Raw genomic sequence first — 17,893 nt, 5'->3', positions numbered from 1 at the left:
GGGGGAAGCTTCCCTAGCCTCGCCGCCGCTCGAACTGCGGCGGGGAAGCGCCGCGCCGCCGGTGTGTGTGTGTGTGTGTGTGTGATTCCCTAGCCTCCCGCCGCTGCCGCGGTTGGCAGCAGCGGAGACCAGGGAATCGCAGTTCGAGCGGCGGCGAGGCTAGGGAAGCTCCCCCCACACCCCCACCCCAGTGACGCACCCCCCCTCTCCTCTCCTTCCCCCCCTCCGCCCAAGTCGGCTGCAGGCCCGGGTTTCAACTGAGCGCCCGGCTTGCTTTCGGGTGGAGCCCGGCGGTCAATTGAAACCCGGGCCTGCAGCCGACGGAGAAAGTGAAACCGGGGGGGTGGGGGGCGACTTCCCCTCCCCCCCGCTACGCCTGGGCCCGCCGCTGCACGAATGCAGCAGCGGCTCCAGGCAAGCTCCCTCACCCCACTTACCTTACCCGGCCGCGCTCTCCCTGCTTCTCCAACCTCCCTCTGGGGATTCTGAAGCTCACGCGCATGCGTGAGCTTATCAGATTCCCCATAGAGAAACATGGGGATTTAAAAAAATTAACTAAAAATTGATGGAACGGTCTTTCGAAAAAAGAAAGGCCATTCCATCAATGGGATGGATAAGGGAATGCAATCCAAGTAATGGATTGAATAGGGACGCTTCCCCTTTTACGCTACAAGTGCGCAAAAAAAAAAAGTCGCCACCTGGAAATAAAAGAAAGCAGATCGTGACAGACATGCTTTCTCTCCCTTTTTCTCCTTTAAACTCCCATATATCTCTCAATATTGCAGGAATCTCCCTGAAACGCGCAGGGAATGTAAAGCCAGCATTTCTTTCTGGCAGTACCGCGTTTCAGAAAGATTCCTGAAATATTTTTCATTTTAGAGTGCTAGGTTGAACCTTCCCCCTAGCAACTGCTTTAACATGGCGGAATGCTCAGATTACTGAACATCCTTAACACAGGAGACACTACCGTGTCTCCTGTAATGAGGATCTCTCAAATGCAGGCATGTAGGTGACACTTGCTAGATCACAGCTGAAGTAGTAGAGCAAAAGCAGGGACAAATGCAAGAGTGTAAGAGCAGAGCAGATCTACTGGGGGCATGGCTAGATGAAGGGGGGCTGTAGGGGATGATCTCATGATTTTATGATCACGAGATCATCCCCTTCGTCTACACACGGTGTACAACATCCCAGGAGGAAGAAGACGTCATGCCCGCCATGTTGGATTTTTTCAAAAAAGAAAAGGAGCGCATGTGTGCTCAAACGAAACTAAGTTTTTTTTTAAAAAAAAAACTCATGCTCCCCCACCACCACCCTCGATGGGCACAGAGCTCCTGAGGAGCTCCTTGCCCCATGCCCGGTTCCTGGTTCCTTGCGTTTACTTGCGAGGAGCCGGGACAAACCCATGATGGCAGGCCACATGTACTGAGGTCTGGGGATGATCCCGAGACCGCGGGACAAACCGGGATGAAAGGGTAGGGCGATATCCTGGGGAAAGGGAGGAATCATCCCTCCCTGCTCCTGGGATGCCCTGTGTGTCATGTGGACGCAGAGGGATGATCCCGGGGCGATCCCCGGGATATCGCCCTGTCTAGCCAGGCCCTGTGGAACAGACAGACTAAGAATCCAGGCCAGACCAAGTGATAGCTGTTATCACCAGTCCAGTTGGGTCAGGAAGCTGAGGGCAGATACCTGTTAGACATCAAGACAAGGCCAGAAGTCTGGCGATACCGACACAGAGATTGGGTAGGCAGACCGGCCCATTAGTCAGTGAGGAAATTGCGTTTCCCTACCATCGCTTCTCTGTCCCACAATAGGGACGATCAACTTCCTCTTTCTTCACACAGGGAAGAAAGAGGAAGCAAATGACGACCATGTGGCCCATTCAGTGGGCGTTTTTATCCCGCTACTTCTCCACACAGCAGGAAATGGCGGCACATTTCGCCACAGCTAAAAAAGTTAGATTTTCCGGGTCTTTTTTTGCAATGGGCTAATGAACAGGAAGAGCGGGAGACGCACAGGAGAAGGATGGCATTGAGAAAAGGTCCCTTGAAAATCTGTGAGTGCCCAGTAACGAGCGTGCTATAAAACGCTCATCTGATGGGAGGTGTGAATGGTGTCACAGAGTGATAATAGAGGAGTCAGGCAACACCAAAATTTAGATGAGTGTCACAAAGACAATGGAAGGTATCAAGGAGCAAGCCAAGGAGGCCATAGAGGATGGAACTCAGGAGAAGACTACAACGTAAGATCTGTAGTCTGCCCTAGAAATATTTACCCCAGATAATAGGAGTAAGTCCTAGACCAAATGGTATCCTAGCCCCCGTCTATACGACAACGGGATTGCTCCTCATTGAATATAAACCCGAATTTTCATTGATCCGAATTTAGGCAAGACCATTACACTGCAGCGGCAACAGCGATTTATCTCCTGAATATATTTTTTTTGTAGTGCAGTTATTAATGTCCACATGTGCATATATGTGTATATGATGATGCGATGTTACAGAGGAGAGATGAGGGAAGCTATAAATTTTATATGCGGAGCTCCGCAGATTCATACAAGAGACAAATCGGAGGGGCGGAAAGGAATGAGGCAGCAGAGGAGGATGCAACAGGGGGACTGGACATGTCTCCTGAAACACCTTGTCTTGAAACACAAATATGCACATTTAGGTCGGGGTAAACAGGCACCTAGAAGAGAAGCATTTGTTTACTTTAGTATATGTTTGTTTGAATGTGTTGCCCATTCCTTGACTTCAATGCACAATGAGCATGCCTGATTTCTCCCTGACATATAAGGTGCTAAAGCTGCACACGTGGATCTGATCACAATCACACACGAATATGGACTGTTTGTTGAATGGGCACTGAGGTTCTACATTGTCCCGAATCTTTTTAAAAACACACACACACACATTAATGTAACAGTGCTCATACTAGTCCTTGTTGCCAGCTTTACAAGCAAAGTTGAACTTTGTGGTTATTTATTTCAACTGTCAAGTAGATAGTTCCTGTGATAGGCACGCCCCAAGCGGAGAAAGAGAGGATTTTTATCTTTATCTTTCATAGCCGTAATCAGGACAAAAATCACCAATGGGGACTTCTTTTCAGAGCTTCATGAAGAGCTCCATCAAACCTGAACGTTTGCGCTCATATTATCCTCCTCCATTTACTTAGCGTTTCAAAGCCTTACATTTCATTCATCTTCACCCCTCTCCTCGGAATCGCTGTTTCCCCCCCACCCCATAGATCTCATTTGTACCTCCCCTTACAGTCTATTGGTTGTCTGCAGGGACACCTCACCCTGGCATGCCCCCTCCCTTTCATCGGCAATACTGCCCACCCTCAGAACATCGGATTGAGTACGATGGGATAAAAATACACGTAGAGGGTTAAGCGCATTGCTGGAAAAACCATTATTTCCCCGCACTTGGAAACCTCGCAAAGGGGGGAAAGAGGCGAGATCAGGGCAGGACATTAGACGGCGTCAACTGAGTCTGCAATGCACCGTGACAGCGGGCTATAATGCTGGGGTGATGGAGCTCATAGACACACTGGTGTGGGGGAATATCTGTCTCGTGGATTTTAGTACAGTTTATACTAGTGATTTTAAATATTAATAATTTTGCCCCCAGGGGTCTCACAATCTAAGGCAATGAAATTATTTGCAGGGGGGGTGAACAAAAGAGCCCAATTGAAATGAAAATGACATGCCTAAACAGAAAAACTCTTTAAAAACAAAAACATAACCTCCATAGCATGCCATTGCCAGCTGGTGCCAAAAGCCATCAGAGGGTCCGTGCTTTTTGCAGGCAGCAACCTAGGAAGTGCCAGTTCCTTAAAGACCCAAATTAGGCTGGGTTGTGGGGGAGCAGAGCTCTGCCCCAAGCAGAGGGGTGATGCTCCGCCTCTCCCACGTCAGCACCAACCGTAAATGGTGACTCTTTAACCGGAAAAGGTGCCGCTGAGTGAGATGGACTGGGGGTGGGTTTAGGATAGAATTCCATCCCAACAAAGGTGTTGATGGTGTCTCTAGAGCTGTGGCATCCTGTGTTTCCCCACAACAGAGAGTTATTGAAGAAGAGCCGCTGGGATCATTCTCCATTAATGTCTTCCATCAGGCCATGAAAACAGTCACTTGCATGACGTATGTACAGGGGATTTGCTTGTTCTCTGTCTCCTTGACCCTCTGAATCGGGCTCCTCTTGCATCCTACAACTAAAAATGCCACTTCCTTACCTATTACTGCCATCATTAGAACATAAGAAGTGCCCTGATGCTGGATCAGACCAAGGGTCCACCTAGTCCAGCACTCTATTCACACAATGGCCGACCAGCCATCGGCCAGCGATGAACAAGCAGGACGTGGTGCAACAGCACCCTCCCACCCATGTTCCCCAGCAACTGGTGCACACAGGCTTATTGCCTCGAATACTGGCATCCCCTCGAATACTGGCATACAGGCCTTTTCGGTGGTGGCCCCCCGACTGTAGAATGATCTCCCCGACGAGGCTCGCCTGGCGCCAGCACTGTTATCTTTCAGGCGCCAGGTCAAGACATTTCTCTCCTGCCAGGCATTTAACAGCATTTAACAACACTAAGTTTGTCTTTTAATGGACCCCAGAACTGTTGTTTTTTAAATGGATGCTGTTGTTTTTATACTGTTGTTCTTACGTTTTTGATGGTTTTAAACTTTGTATACCTTTTTAATGTTTACTGTGTTTAACTTTTGTGAACCGCCCAGAGAGCTTCGGCTATGGGGCGGTATATAAATGTAATAAATAAATAAATAAAATATCCCATCATCATCCCCTCCAACTGTACCTAGTGATTAGGCACGGTACCTATTTTCTCACCCGCTGTATGGGATATTGGGCATGTATTGAATTGACCTCAATACTGGGACTTGGTACTAAGCCATATAATTTTGCTATTGTACCACACATTGAAATTCTGAACTGTTAAATACTTTAGGAATGAGGAGCCATGTCAACATGAGAACACACCCACTGCCCAATATATCGGGGGCTCCCTTTTGCATGGCCATTTCCTCCTGGGGTTCTGTTTTCTAGAAAGTTCTTGTCCCTGCCATCTTAGATCCTGGCTTTATAATTGCTCAGCTGTTGAATCAGCGCTTCTCCCGGGGGGGGGGGAGCTTTCCCCCATTAACTCTTTCCCCCTTCCTCTAGTTTCCTTCTCATCAGTTCCTTGAGGCCGTCACTGGACCAAAAGCGTCAAGAAGGTGTTCTCTCTGCCCGCCTTGAAGATGACGAAGCTGAGAGCCGGCAGTCCGACGCATCTGGTCCAATCGCAGGTGACTCAATGTTCCACCTCGAGGGGTCGAATTGGAGCAAAGGGTGGGTGGGGGAGCCTTGAAAGATGGGCAGGTGAAAGGATTTGGGGGAGGCTGAGCTACACTCTGAGGCCCATCAGGGCCCCAGCCACACACCACGGAGACAGGATGATGTCCATCCATACCCTGCTGCTCTGCCCCTGAATTTTCCTTCAGTCCTGAAAGTACATTGCTCTTATTCTGGTCACAGGTTACAGAAAACACTTTCATTCTCTGCAAATGCTGTTCTTCTTTTGGCTTACAAACTCCTTCAACCTCTTCCTCCTCCAGTTCGCCTTTCACCTCTTGATGCTCCTCCTTCTCCTCTGCGTTCTTCCGGTGCTACATGTCAGACCAAGCCTCTCGCCTGTTATTTCTTTCCTTTCCTCCTGGCGACGGGGAAAGGCTGCAGCTCAGTGGTAGAGCATAGTACACTGCAAGTTCACTCCTGGGCATTTCTAGGGCACGTCTACATGAAGGGTTTGCCCCGGGGTGGCTTCGCAGTCGTGGCACGACAGCTACGTGAAACAGCCGCCATTGCGAAACCATCCGGGGGCAAACCCAGGAAACTCCGCTGAAAGAAGTTCAAGCACTTACCCTGACTTCTTTGTCAGCGGAAGCTTGTCACAGCCCATGGCTAGTTGTAGGATTGGTCGCCATAGGCTGGACAGGCAAGGGGGCAGAGATCAGGAGAACCCTGTGCCCCGTAGAAAATAATAATCGTTTGGATTACTGCAATGCGTTATACATGGGGCTGCCTTTGAAAACGGTCCGGAAACTTCAGCTGGTACAAAACAGGACAGCCCGTTTACTAACAGGGACTGGCCGGTGAGATCACATTACGCCAGTCCTTTTACAACTTCATTGGTTGCCAGTCCAAGTCTGGGCCCGATTCAAAGTGCTGGTATTAACATTCAAACCCCTAAACGGTTTGGGACCAGGTTATTTGAAGGAAAGCCTCCTCCCATATGTACCTGCCCAGACCTTAAGATCATCTACAGGGGCCTTCTCCATGAGCCCCTGCCAAAGGAAGTGAAGCAGGTGGCTACTAGGAGGAGGGCTTCCTCCGCTGTGGCATCCCGGTTGTGGAATGTTCCCAAGCTCAATTCAAGGTCCTAATATTAACCTTTGAAGCCGTTCATGGCATGGCTCCGATGTCTGAATCCCTCCGCCAGTTATAATTATCTGGCAGGAGAAGCCTGCTCTGTGTTAGTTCTGCCAGGCCAGGAGCAGGGCCTTCACAGTTGTGGCCCCTAGAGTCGAGAAGATTCTCCTGGAGGAGGTCCATCTCTGGTCCACACTCTTGTCCTTTAGGGGGAAATGCATGGCTTATGGATAAGGAAGGTTAGGTTGAAGCAGTGCTTCTCAGATCTGCTGCTGTTATTGATGGCATATGTGCCTTGTAAGACACCCAGGGCTGAAAGTCTTGCATTTTCATCTGGTTCCCTTGAAAATACTGCATCTCGCTATTTTAAGCGTCACCTATCTTTGCCAGTCAGGAGCAGCCTTCTAGGGTACCAGGACTGTATAGTAAGTGAGACAATAAAGTATATTTCAAGAGTTGGAGTGATTTATGTGATCTGTCTTTTGGTAAGAGCTTGAGGTCACTTTCTCACTTTCTGGCTAGGCAACCTTGGATTTATCTGCTCGTGGTGGCCCAGAGTTGGTGATTAGCCTGCTAATTATCCCTTGAGTACTCACTCTGAATTGCCCCAATGTACCTTTCTGTTCAGCGGTGGGGGAGGAAACTTTATTGACTTCTTCTCATTATTATTATTTCCCTTTTTCATATAACAAAACTAGAAGACAGATGTCCATTTAAAACAGTATCATATAGAAATAGGGAACTAATGTTAAAATTGATTCATAGGTGGTATATCTATGAATCCATCTTGTCACACAGAGGAGGGCCAGGATCTCTTCTCGATCCTCCCAGAGTGCAGGACACAGAATAGCAGGCTCAACTTAAAGGAAGCCAGATTCTAGCTGGACATCAGGAAAAATGTCCTGACTGTTAGAGCAGTACGACAATGGAATCAGTTACCTAGGGAGGTTGTGGGCTCTCCCACACTAGAGGCCTTCAGGAGGCAGCTGGACAACCATCTGTCAGGGATGCTTTAGGGTGGATTCCTGCATTGAGCAGGGGGTTGGACTCGATGGCCTTGTAGGCCCCTTCCAACTCTGCTATTATATGATTCTATGATTCTATCACGCCAAGAAAAATATCAGTAATGAGCCCAGGGACATCCCCAGAATGTTGGAGGGGTTGCTTGGGAGTTGGGGCATATATACATATGTGGTGGACATACCCTAAGGCGAATGTTTTTTTGGAATAAAGTGTTCCAGGAGATTAGTTCAATAACTGGACAATGGGTTCATCCATCTAATCACCTAGCACTGCTGAATTTATAGAAAGGATCGGATATTAAGCTGTTAGACGAGGATTTAGTAATTTACTGGTGGCAAGATAGCTGATAGCCAAGCACTGGGAGTATGGCAAAAGGCTCCCTATTGATAATTGCTATCAAAGGGTTTGGGAGATTGTTCTTTTAAGAAAACGGACAGAAAAAAAGTGCAAGGACAATTAAGCGAGGACAATTTTGAGAGGGTGTAGAGGAAGTTTATTGACTTTGTGAACAAAGAGGAAGATGGGAGAACACCCCCGTTGGTATTTACAGACATTTGGAGTAGATAAAATGATGGCAACGTTAGAAAATTAACATCCAGTCCAGGAAAAAACTTGCAATTTGTATCTGAATTGATACGGAAGGTTTAGATATATGTGTATGTACAAATGTTGTAAGACTCAACTCTTGTAACCAGAACTACCGAAAATTAATTTTAAAAAAGCACTAGAAGATAGATGATCTTGGCCAAGAAGGAGGGTATTTCTGAACATTCTAGCACAATTTTAAGTGTCTCCTTATTTCTAAGCTCCTCCCCTGAAAGGTGGCCTGGAAATATTTTAAATTAAAATGAAATAAATAGCTCCAGTTTTAATTCCGCTTCCAGCTGTTTGTGAAAAAGCTTCAGCAGGGCGAACAGGGCTCTCCTGAGGCAGAAGCCACTGTAACCTGTAAATCAGTGGTTCCCAAACTTTTTCAGATAACCGCTCCCTTGGTTCCACAAACCCATGCCCAGTGCCCCCTACCCTACCCTATAAAAATCATTATTCAGATTAGCGGTTTTCAACTAAGGAAGATAATAATAAAATTCAAAACAGTAAGAATTAATGGAATATTTATTCAAAACCCAATTGCATTTTTTTAGTTTATTCCATTAAACATAATTGATGAACTTGATCCAGTGATATCATCTTTTCAGAGTCTGATAGTCATTTAGCAAGAATATTAGATATCACATTGTGTAACTAGGGTAGAGTACCTCACTATTCTGTAAATTCTTAATGTGAAATTCTTGATGAAGTGATACCAGTTTCCCAATGTCTGGTTTAAAGTCACTTAACATGAGTCTTAAATCACCACATTTAGTAATCTGGAGTCGATTTCTTTGCTTGGAGAGAAGTAGGCAGACCGCTCTAAAACCACATTCCACCGAATATGATGTTGGAAATGCAACCAGGAGCTTCTGAACCACTCTCCATAGTGCAGGATAGCAATCAGAAATTTCCTTCTGTAACCAAAACTCCTGGTGCGGAAAAGACCACCTCGAGCGCCCCCACTGCCACCCCTCTGCCTCTTAGCGCCCTCCTGCCACCCCCTTGCCTCTTAACGCCCCCCTATACAATCCCACCTCCTCCAAGGGGGCGATACCGCCCACTTTGGGAACCACTGCTCTAAACGGTTCATGGATTGTTCTGGATTCCACTTCCGCACTGTCGGGAAACCAGCAGTAAAGATGAATGATGGGTTGTGGAAGTCAGTCGGGCCGCACTCTGTCAAAAAGGAAGGTGCAGGCCGGCCTCTGGTGTGTCACTGCAGGTCTCTTGCCCACAAAAAAGTCACATCCGCCGGTTCTGTGGATCGAAAGCACACCGGACAATTCGAGGGCTGAGATTCCCTCTTTCTCTTCCTTTTAGATGACGCCAGAATTCTTCCTGCTTGGACAGCTGGTGTCGCTACTGGCCCTTCACATTGCTGACCCCATGGAGATTGCGCAGGCCTCAGCGGAGGCAATTTACTATCTCCACGACATCATCGTAAGCAAAATGGGTGAGCAGAATGCTGGGAAATCTTGATTTTCAGGTCTATAGAAACTTTAGCTGGTCCAGATTGCTGCGGCCAGACTGTTGACTGGGACTGGTTACGCAGCCTTCCACAACCTGGGGCGCTCCAGATGTGTTGGACTGCATTTGGCTGGGGCATTCTGGGAGTTGTAGTCCAACAGATCTGGAGCTCCCCAGGTTGAGGAAGGCTGGGTTACAGGAAGCACGAGACTCCCTTGTTACAGCAGCTTCACCAGCTTCCAGTCTGTTTCCTGGCAGAATTCAAAGTGCTGGAGAGGCCACCTTGTGAGTGCCATTTTTTGGAAGAAAGGTTGGGTACAAATCAAATGAATCAATCAATCAGTGCAGAACGTGCAGCCTTTGGACCAGCGCGGCCTGCAGAAACTGCTCTCGGCTTGGCTTTATGCCTCACCAGGATCGCTAACAATTGTCTGTGATTTGGAAGAAAGGGCTTGTTTGCACTTGCTCTTTTCCTGGGATATGTCTCAGTTCCTGGGATAACGTCACAGCACATGCCTCTTTTTGTTATTTATTGGTTACGTAGCACCGTCAGTATTCATGGCACTTTGCAGAGTAGAAGATGAAAGACCCCATCAGCAGTGGAGGCTGGTGACTTCGATGTCAGTGGGGCAGTGAATCCACTCTTCATTTCAGTAAAGGCGCTAGCCGAGATGTAGAGGACCTTGGAGAGCTCCTTTAAAGTTCTCACTGGTCCTGACTGAAACTCAGAAAGGACTCACTGCCCCCACTGACATCAGCCTCCACTGCCTATCAACTCTGAGCTGCAGTTACCCAAATGTCGTCTTCCCATTTTCTTTAAAATTAAAAACCATTTTAGAGATTTTCCCCCCCTACAGGGGCCCAGAGGCATTTTGGGCAGATGAAGGTGGCAGGTGTGACCGCTTCTTTGTTCCACAGAGTGCCTAAGTCCTCATCTTTTGAAAAGGTTTCGAACAAGAAAAGTGGAACCATCTGCCATGGTCATGGAGACGGCTGGGATAAGCAGGGCCCTCTTTCTTCTGGTCTAAACTTCTTACAGAACTTGTCAGGCATGTTTAGAGAAAAGAAAGGGCAAATCCCGCTTGTCAGGCATGTTTAGAGAAAAGAAAGGGCAAATCCCGCTGTGCTCAGGAGGGTTCCCAAACTAGTGATCTCTACAGCTTATTTTAGCGAGCACCTAACAAACAGGTTCACGATGTTTACTTTCCTTTTTGCAAGAGAGCAATCCAGCCAAAATAATGGCTGAACTGGGCCTCAGCATAACAGTATTATGCTGTTACTAGCTGTACGCCGTTGTAGCATATCTTAAAGTTTATTAATTAAATATCATCACGGAGGCGTGGGCTGCTTGGAGGCCGCAGATACAGCGCCGTCTGGCAGACCTGGGGGGCAGGGAGGTCGGGGGGAGGGGGAGCAGGTGTCCCCCTCTCCCCGGGGTTCCTGTCAGCCTTCAGCCGGCCGCCCAGCTCGCATCTTGCAGCAGGCGAGCGGCCTCCCGCCCGGCTACCAAGGGCCCTTGCCGTGTCTCGCTCATGCTCCGGACCATGGCGCTGCCCCCTTTGTGGGGGGGTGGGAGCGAAGAGGCAGAAAAGGGGGTAGGCTTACCTTGGAAAGCCCGGAGGAGTCGGGCGAGGGGCTTAGCAACCTGTATCAGTTGACGTTACACATTACTTAGCAACCTGTATCAGCCGGAGCCTGTACAGAAACATACCTAAGAGTTTTATATATATAGATAACAGTATTGTGACAGTATTTGGAGTTTGGAGGTGGACAAGAATCATAGAATCATAGACTAATGCTGTGTTTCTCCATTGGGGAGGAAAAAAAAACAGCCAAGGATATGGAGAAGAAACCCAAGAATAAGAAAGGGAATGTTGTGAAATGGCTCCGAGAAGATTTTTCAATTTCCGGCCCCATGACCTTTTACAACGACATCTCTAAAGTGGCAAAGGTATGGTTCTGGTTTACCAGTTGTTAGACTGTCATAAGTTCATGCTTGCTGGTCTTCCTACCTGTCCTCCTTTGTGCCTGTTGAGCTCATCTTTACCTATCAGCACATCACCCCTCTCCTTGAGCCCTTAGAACTAAAACATGCAGCAATATTATTATTATTATTAATTATTATTATTATTATTATTGCATTTATATCCCGCCATTTTTTTCCAAAAAAACCAAAGCTGGCGTACATAACCCTCCTCTCCATGTTATCCTCACAACAACAACCCTATGAGGTAGGTTGGGCTGAGAGTCTGTGACTGGTCCAAAATCACCCAGTGGGTCTCCATGGCCAAGTGGAGACTAGAACTCAGATCTCCTGACTCCCAGTCCAACACTTTAGCCACTACACCACACTGGCTTTATGGCGGCAGGGATGATCCCAAACCCCGCACTTTCATTGCTGCAGGGTGGGGATGGCTGATCTTGACGCTGCAGCAAAAGCACAGGGTTTCCAGCACTGGTCGCATCCCCTGTCCTCTGCCAGGGAAGATGGCGACCAATCAGGGGTCGCCATCCGCCAGCCCATGCGTCCGCTGCAACTCCGGAGCGAGGCTTAGATGGCGGATGCGCTGTCCTCGCCTCGTTCCGTAGAATAAAATCGGAGTATCACGGTGTCCCTGACATTTTTTCTCCGCAGCTTTGGCTTAAAGCCCCAGGGTGGGTGTACAATTGCTGCTGCATAATTGACAACGCGCCACTGCGCACCCACCCCAACGCACTCACCCTGCATATGGCTGAATTTCAAAAATAGTGTTAGAGCCCATGAATAAGGGTCCAGGCCAGATCTACTCACAGGTGCCTACCCAGGCACAACAGACCTGTGGAGCAGGTGTGGCAGCTACATCAGTTGCATGTGTATATTTGCATGTGTACAGATTTTGTATATTTATACAAAATATAAAATTTTGTATATTTGTTTTTAATGTTTACTGTTTTTAACTTTTGTAAACCACCTAGAGAGCTTCGGCTATGGGGTGGTATATAAATGCAATAAATAAATAAATAAATAAATAAATAAATAAATAAATAAATGTGAGGAAACCTAGATTCTCTGAGCAGAGCACACGTGCCAGATCAGAGCAAATGTCTCCTTAGCCTCACTTGCGAAGAAGGCACACTTCACCAAGCCCTAAGCGAAAAAGAGCTTTCCCCGATTTCCAACAAAAGTACAGAATTAGAGACACACTTTGGGAGTTGAAGAAGGGTCCTCAGAAACCTTGTCCGTAGCCTATATCTATCTCAGATGTTAATCCCCCTCTCCAGATGTTGGAGGCATATAAAAGCTGGGCTGCAGACTTGGCATTAAACACTTTGATGGCAGACGGTATAAACATTCCCCCTTTAGTAAAGAAAAAACGTGTTATTGCGGCTGAACTGACTGAAGCTTTGTTAAGTAAGATATAGAGACATATGGGAAGGGTGTGAAAAAACTGGGGAAACTCTGACAGGCAACCTCTTTTCATTCTTCTTTGTGCCAGGCATTTGGTGAACATCTCTCCAACGCTCATATCACAGAGATTGTGCTCAAAGCGATAGACAATCTCACAAACGAAGAGAAAGGTTTTTCTCAGGCTGCAGGAGTGCTGCTGAGCTCCTTCCTGGAGGAATGTGGAACGGACATGGAGGATGTAAGAAACAGCAGGGGCAGGGGGAAGCAGGTTTTCTATGAATGGATGTCAAGGCAGCAATTCCTGGGTTGTTTAATCCAGGAATTGCCGGAGATGAGCAGAGCACGTGAGCCATTTCCGCTTTTTCTTAATAACTCAGGAATGCCCTATTCCTGGGTTGTTTCATGATGTGCCAGCCCAGAAACTGTTGTGCCACAAAGGTCCCAGGGATGCATGAAAGGAGCGGATTAGGAGGAATAAATTGGAAACAAGCCTCAGAGAGGCTGACCATCATGGGTTAGCGGTCAAATAACCAACCCACGGCGGCTTGTTTTCAGGGTGGGTTATTGTGTGAATCAGTCCAGTATGATAAAATGGATAGTCTTGGACTAGGACTGGGCAGACCTCAGGCATCTCACTGGGGAACCACGATGAGCCGGACACTACCTCTCCACTGATATCACAGGTGCAGATAATGGGGGGGGGGGGGAGGAAGCATGGAGACAGAGAACAGTGTAAGCCATTGAGAAAAGGGACAGTTACAACTGCAGTGGAAAAACCAAGGAATGCAACTTTATTTATTTATTTATTTATTTATTTATTTATTCATTCATTCATTACATTTATATACTGCCCCCAAAGCCAGAGCTCTCTGGGCGGTTTACAGAAATTCTAAAATTGAGATAAAAACAAGTATACAAAATTTAAAATGTTAAAACACAGAACATACACACATAAAGCACTTTAAGCCCAAAGGGTTCTCATTATGAGGAATACATAGCTGCCCCTAGTTTGTTTATTTGTTTGTTTGTTTATTTTATTGCATTTATAACCTGCCTTTTTTCCTCCAAGTAACCCAAGGCAGCGAACGTAATCCTCCTCCTCTCCTTTTTTATGAATAGTTTTAATTTTTGCGAACCAGAGAGCTTCAACTATTGGGCAGTATAGAAATGCAATAAATAATTTAAAATATATCCTCACAACAACAACCCTGTGAGGTAGACTGGGCTTGAGAGTCTGTGACTGGGTTTCCACGGCTGAGAGGGGACTAGAACCCGGATCTCCCGACTCCCAGTCCAACACTTTAGCCACTACTCCACACGGGGCTCTCGTGTCTTTCTCCCGTGCTCCCCCCTCATGCTTAATTCAAGATGACGTGTGACGTGACATTATTACCTTCAGAGTTTCTTGACCTCCGCTCCACTTGACTGGCAGGAGCTGGCCAGGAGATGAGGAAGCCCTGGATGCAGCAATGTCACACCAGACATCTTCTTTAAATAAAGTGTAACCAGAGATACGAGAACAGATGTGGTACAGTAGGAGCAGCTACACATCCTGTGTCACCTACAGTATCTTGCTTTGGGCCATAGCTACTGCTGTCCATGTTAGGCATTATAAGGAAAGGAATTGAGAATAAAACAGCCAGTTCCCTACTGCCCTTATACAAATCGATGGTGCAACCACAATTAGAATACTGTGTACAGTTCTGGACAGCACAACTAAAAAAGGATATTATAGAGCTGGGAAAACTGCAACTAAAATAATCAAGGGGCTGGAGCGTCTCCCCTGTGAGGGAAGGTTACAACAGCTGGGATTGTTCAGCTTGGGGAAAAGGAGGCTGAGGGGAGACAGGATAGAGGTGTACAAAATTATGCCTGGTGTGGAGGAAGTGGAGAGGGAGACATTTTTCTCCCTCTCTCAAAATACTAGAACTCGGAGTCATCCCATGAAACTGGTTGGTGGGAGTTCAAGGAGAAATAAAAGGAAGTACTTCTTCACACAGCACATAGTTATAGAACTCACTACCACAAGATGTAGTGATGGCCACCAATCTGGATGGCTTTAAAAGGGGGTTGGATCAATTCCTGGAGGCAAAGGCTATCCATGGCTACTAGCCCTGATGGTTGTGTGCTGTCTCCAGTATTCGAGGCTGTAAGCCTGTGTGCACCAGTTGCTGAGGAACATGGGTGGGAGGGTGCTGTTGCACCATGTCCTGCTCGTTCGTCCCTGGCCGATGGCTGGTCGGCCACTGTGTGAACAGAGTGCTGGACTAGACGGACCCTTGGTCTGATCCAGCATCAGGGCACTTCTTATGTTCTAGAGGCATAAGAATCAAGAATCAAGTAAGCCCTCTCTAAATGTGGGGTTGTGGGGTATAATGATTGCATTAGGGCTCTGTTTAGCTACATTCCAGGAGAGCATACGGTTTATAATGTGGTTTTAGTAAGAGATCACGTCGTCGCTTTCATGGGCTTCTCTAAATGAGCGATTTATTGCACACTCATGACTGGCCACTCACTGAAGTTTGCGGGTCCATTACGCAGTGTCGTCAGCGTACAGGACATCTCCCACACTATCTCGCTATGCGGAAAAAGAGGGAGAGATACTGTGGTGTTATCTGGGAAATCACAGGATCTCCCAGTGTGTAAACTCAGTGTTGCACTACAATTCTGCCACTAGGTGGCACTGTCTCATTAAACTCAATGGAGCCTTTCCAAGAAGGGAAGTTTCCAATTCAAAATCACGTGGTCGCGTGTAAAGGACCACATCTTCACGGTGGGAAGAATGCAGAAGAGGAAAGCCCCAGTAAGGCTGCAGGAATTTTCAGTTTTAAAAACTGTAATTGAACTTGTGGTCTACAATCATCCTAGCATTGCTGTACGTAGCTAATCGAATTGTCACAGGCTGCACTTTTTGCATTTCTTTGCCATTTCACCTCGCTATTTACACTCCCTCTATATCCCAATGGATACATACCTACAGGCTGAGGAGGAACTTCATGTATCTGAGAAAGTGGACTTCAGTCCAAGACATCTTGGACTACTGCAGCCTTCTTCTCACTGGCCCTCCTTCTTCTCACATCAGTTCCTTGGTTTCTGTTCACCACTCTGCTGCTAAGATCATCTTCTTGGCTCACCGCTCTGACCATGTTACTCCACTTCTGAAACCTCTTCATTGGCTTCCAATTCACCTCAGAATCCAATATAAACTTCTCCTGTTAACCTTCAAAGCTTTTCACGGTCTAGCTCCTTCCTATCTCTCCTCTCTCATCTCACACTATTGCCCTGCTCATGCTCTTCGCTCCTCAGATGCCATGTTTCTCACCTGCCCAAGGGTCTCTACTTCCCTTGCTCAGCTCCGTCCATTTCCTTCCGCTGCCCCTTACGCCTGGAACGCTCTGCCAGGACATTTGCGAACTACAAGTTCAATCGCAGTTTTTAAAGCTCAGCTAAAAACTTTTCTTTTTTCTAAAGCTTTTAAAACTTGATTTTGATCTTAGTTTTATACTGTTAGTTTTACTCTACCCTGTGCCTGTTTGGTGCATTCTCTTCCCCTTCTTATTGTTTTATTACGATTCTATTAGAATGTAACCCTATGCGGCAGGGTTTTGCTGTTTTATTGTTTTACTCTGTACAGCACCATGTACACGGATGGTGCTATATAAATAAATAATAATAACGTCTTATGCTGGAATATATTCGTTAGTCTTTAAAGTGCTACGAGAGCAGAACGACAATGGAACCAGTTACTTAGGAAGGTTGTGGGCTCTTCCACACTCAAGGTCTTCACGATGCAGCTCGACAGCTATCTTTCAGGGATGCTTTAAGATGGATTCCTGCATTGAGCAGGGGGTTGGACTTGATGGCCTTGTAGGCCCCTTCCAACTCTACTATTCTATGATTCTATGAGATTCTTTGTTGCCAATGGACCTGGTTGCACTTCGTGCAAACCTCTTACAACTCCAAAACTTTCATGAACATTTACTCCCTAATCATAGGGTGACCATATGGAAAGGAGGACAGGACTCCTGTATCTTTAACAGTTGCATAGAAAAGGGGATTTCAGCAGGGGTCATTTGTATGCATGCAGAACCTGGTGAAATTCCCTCTTCATCACAACAGTGAAAGCTGCAGGAGCCCTGCCTAGCATGACCAGATACAAAAGATAGCACTGCTCTTGTACTATCAAATTTTAGCGGCACTACATTGGGTTCTGCAAAAAAAGGGGGGGCAGGGAGGCAGTGTTAGCATGTGGTCCACAGACTGTGTTCCACCCCTGCCTTAAAGGTATTGTCTTGTAAATCACCAGGAACAGATACCAAAAACTCAAACTGGGACAGCCAGAACATTAGATGCAGCTCCTGCCATCATTTTCCTATGCTAACGCAAGAGCAGCTTCAGGGAAATCTAGAAAGCCTGACATTTCTTTTCCTTTTTCACTCTCTTTTGAAACCCTGCAGCAGTGTAGTGGAGATGTGGAAGGCGTTGGTCCGCGACCCGTATTCCAACGTCAAACTGAAAAAAGCTCTGCTCAAAAGGCTGCAGGACCAAGACCCGGTTTCCGATGTCACTTACAGGCGGCACAGCAAGTCTTAGATGCCACTGGCGGTACAAAACCACACTGTTCTCCCTTCTGTCGTAGTCCTGAAATGGGGGCCCCTTGGGCTGGGGGCTTCTTCTCATAAGGGAGAATAAGACCGTATTCTCCCTTATGAGCCTGCCGTGCTTTGAGATCTTCTGGAGAAGCCCTTCTTTCAGTCCCACCATCTTCACAGGTGCGCATGGTGGGAACATGGGAGAGGGCCTTCTTGGTGGCTGCTCCAGTGCTTTGGAACGCTCTTCCCTGGCTCCCTCCTTGATGGGCTTTCGGAAGCAGGCTAAAACATGTTTGTTCCAGCAGGCCTTTGGAGAATAATCTGGCCCTCCACCTATGATAATGTCTTTTATTTATTTATTTATTTATTTATTACATTTTTATACCGCCCAATAG

At 47.0% G+C, this 17,893-nt stretch overlaps 1 protein-coding gene across 1 annotated transcript in view; it reads left to right on the top strand.

The window, feature by feature from the left end:
* The window catches only part of LOC134400404 (uncharacterized), a 38,722-nt gene extending 21,223 nt beyond the window's left edge, over window positions 1-17,499 (top strand). Inside the window, 8 exon segments of the mRNA XM_063128736.1 lie at window positions 4,068-4,147; window positions 5,205-5,225; window positions 5,227-5,314; window positions 9,372-9,504; window positions 11,351-11,469; window positions 12,995-13,144; window positions 14,275-14,279; window positions 17,364-17,499. Coding sequence (XP_062984806.1) covers window positions 4,068-4,147; window positions 5,205-5,225; window positions 5,227-5,314; window positions 9,372-9,504; window positions 11,351-11,469; window positions 12,995-13,144; window positions 14,275-14,279; window positions 17,364-17,499 — 732 coding nt within the window.
* The last annotated feature ends 394 nt before the right edge of the window (window positions 17,500-17,893 follow it).

The sequence above is a fragment of the Elgaria multicarinata genome, chromosome 6 (genome assembly GCF_023053635.1).
Source record: "Elgaria multicarinata webbii isolate HBS135686 ecotype San Diego chromosome 6, rElgMul1.1.pri, whole genome shotgun sequence".
In the NCBI taxonomy this organism is placed as follows: domain Eukaryota; kingdom Metazoa; phylum Chordata; class Lepidosauria; order Squamata; family Anguidae; genus Elgaria; species Elgaria multicarinata.
This window is presented reverse-complemented; position numbering and strand designations above follow the sequence as displayed.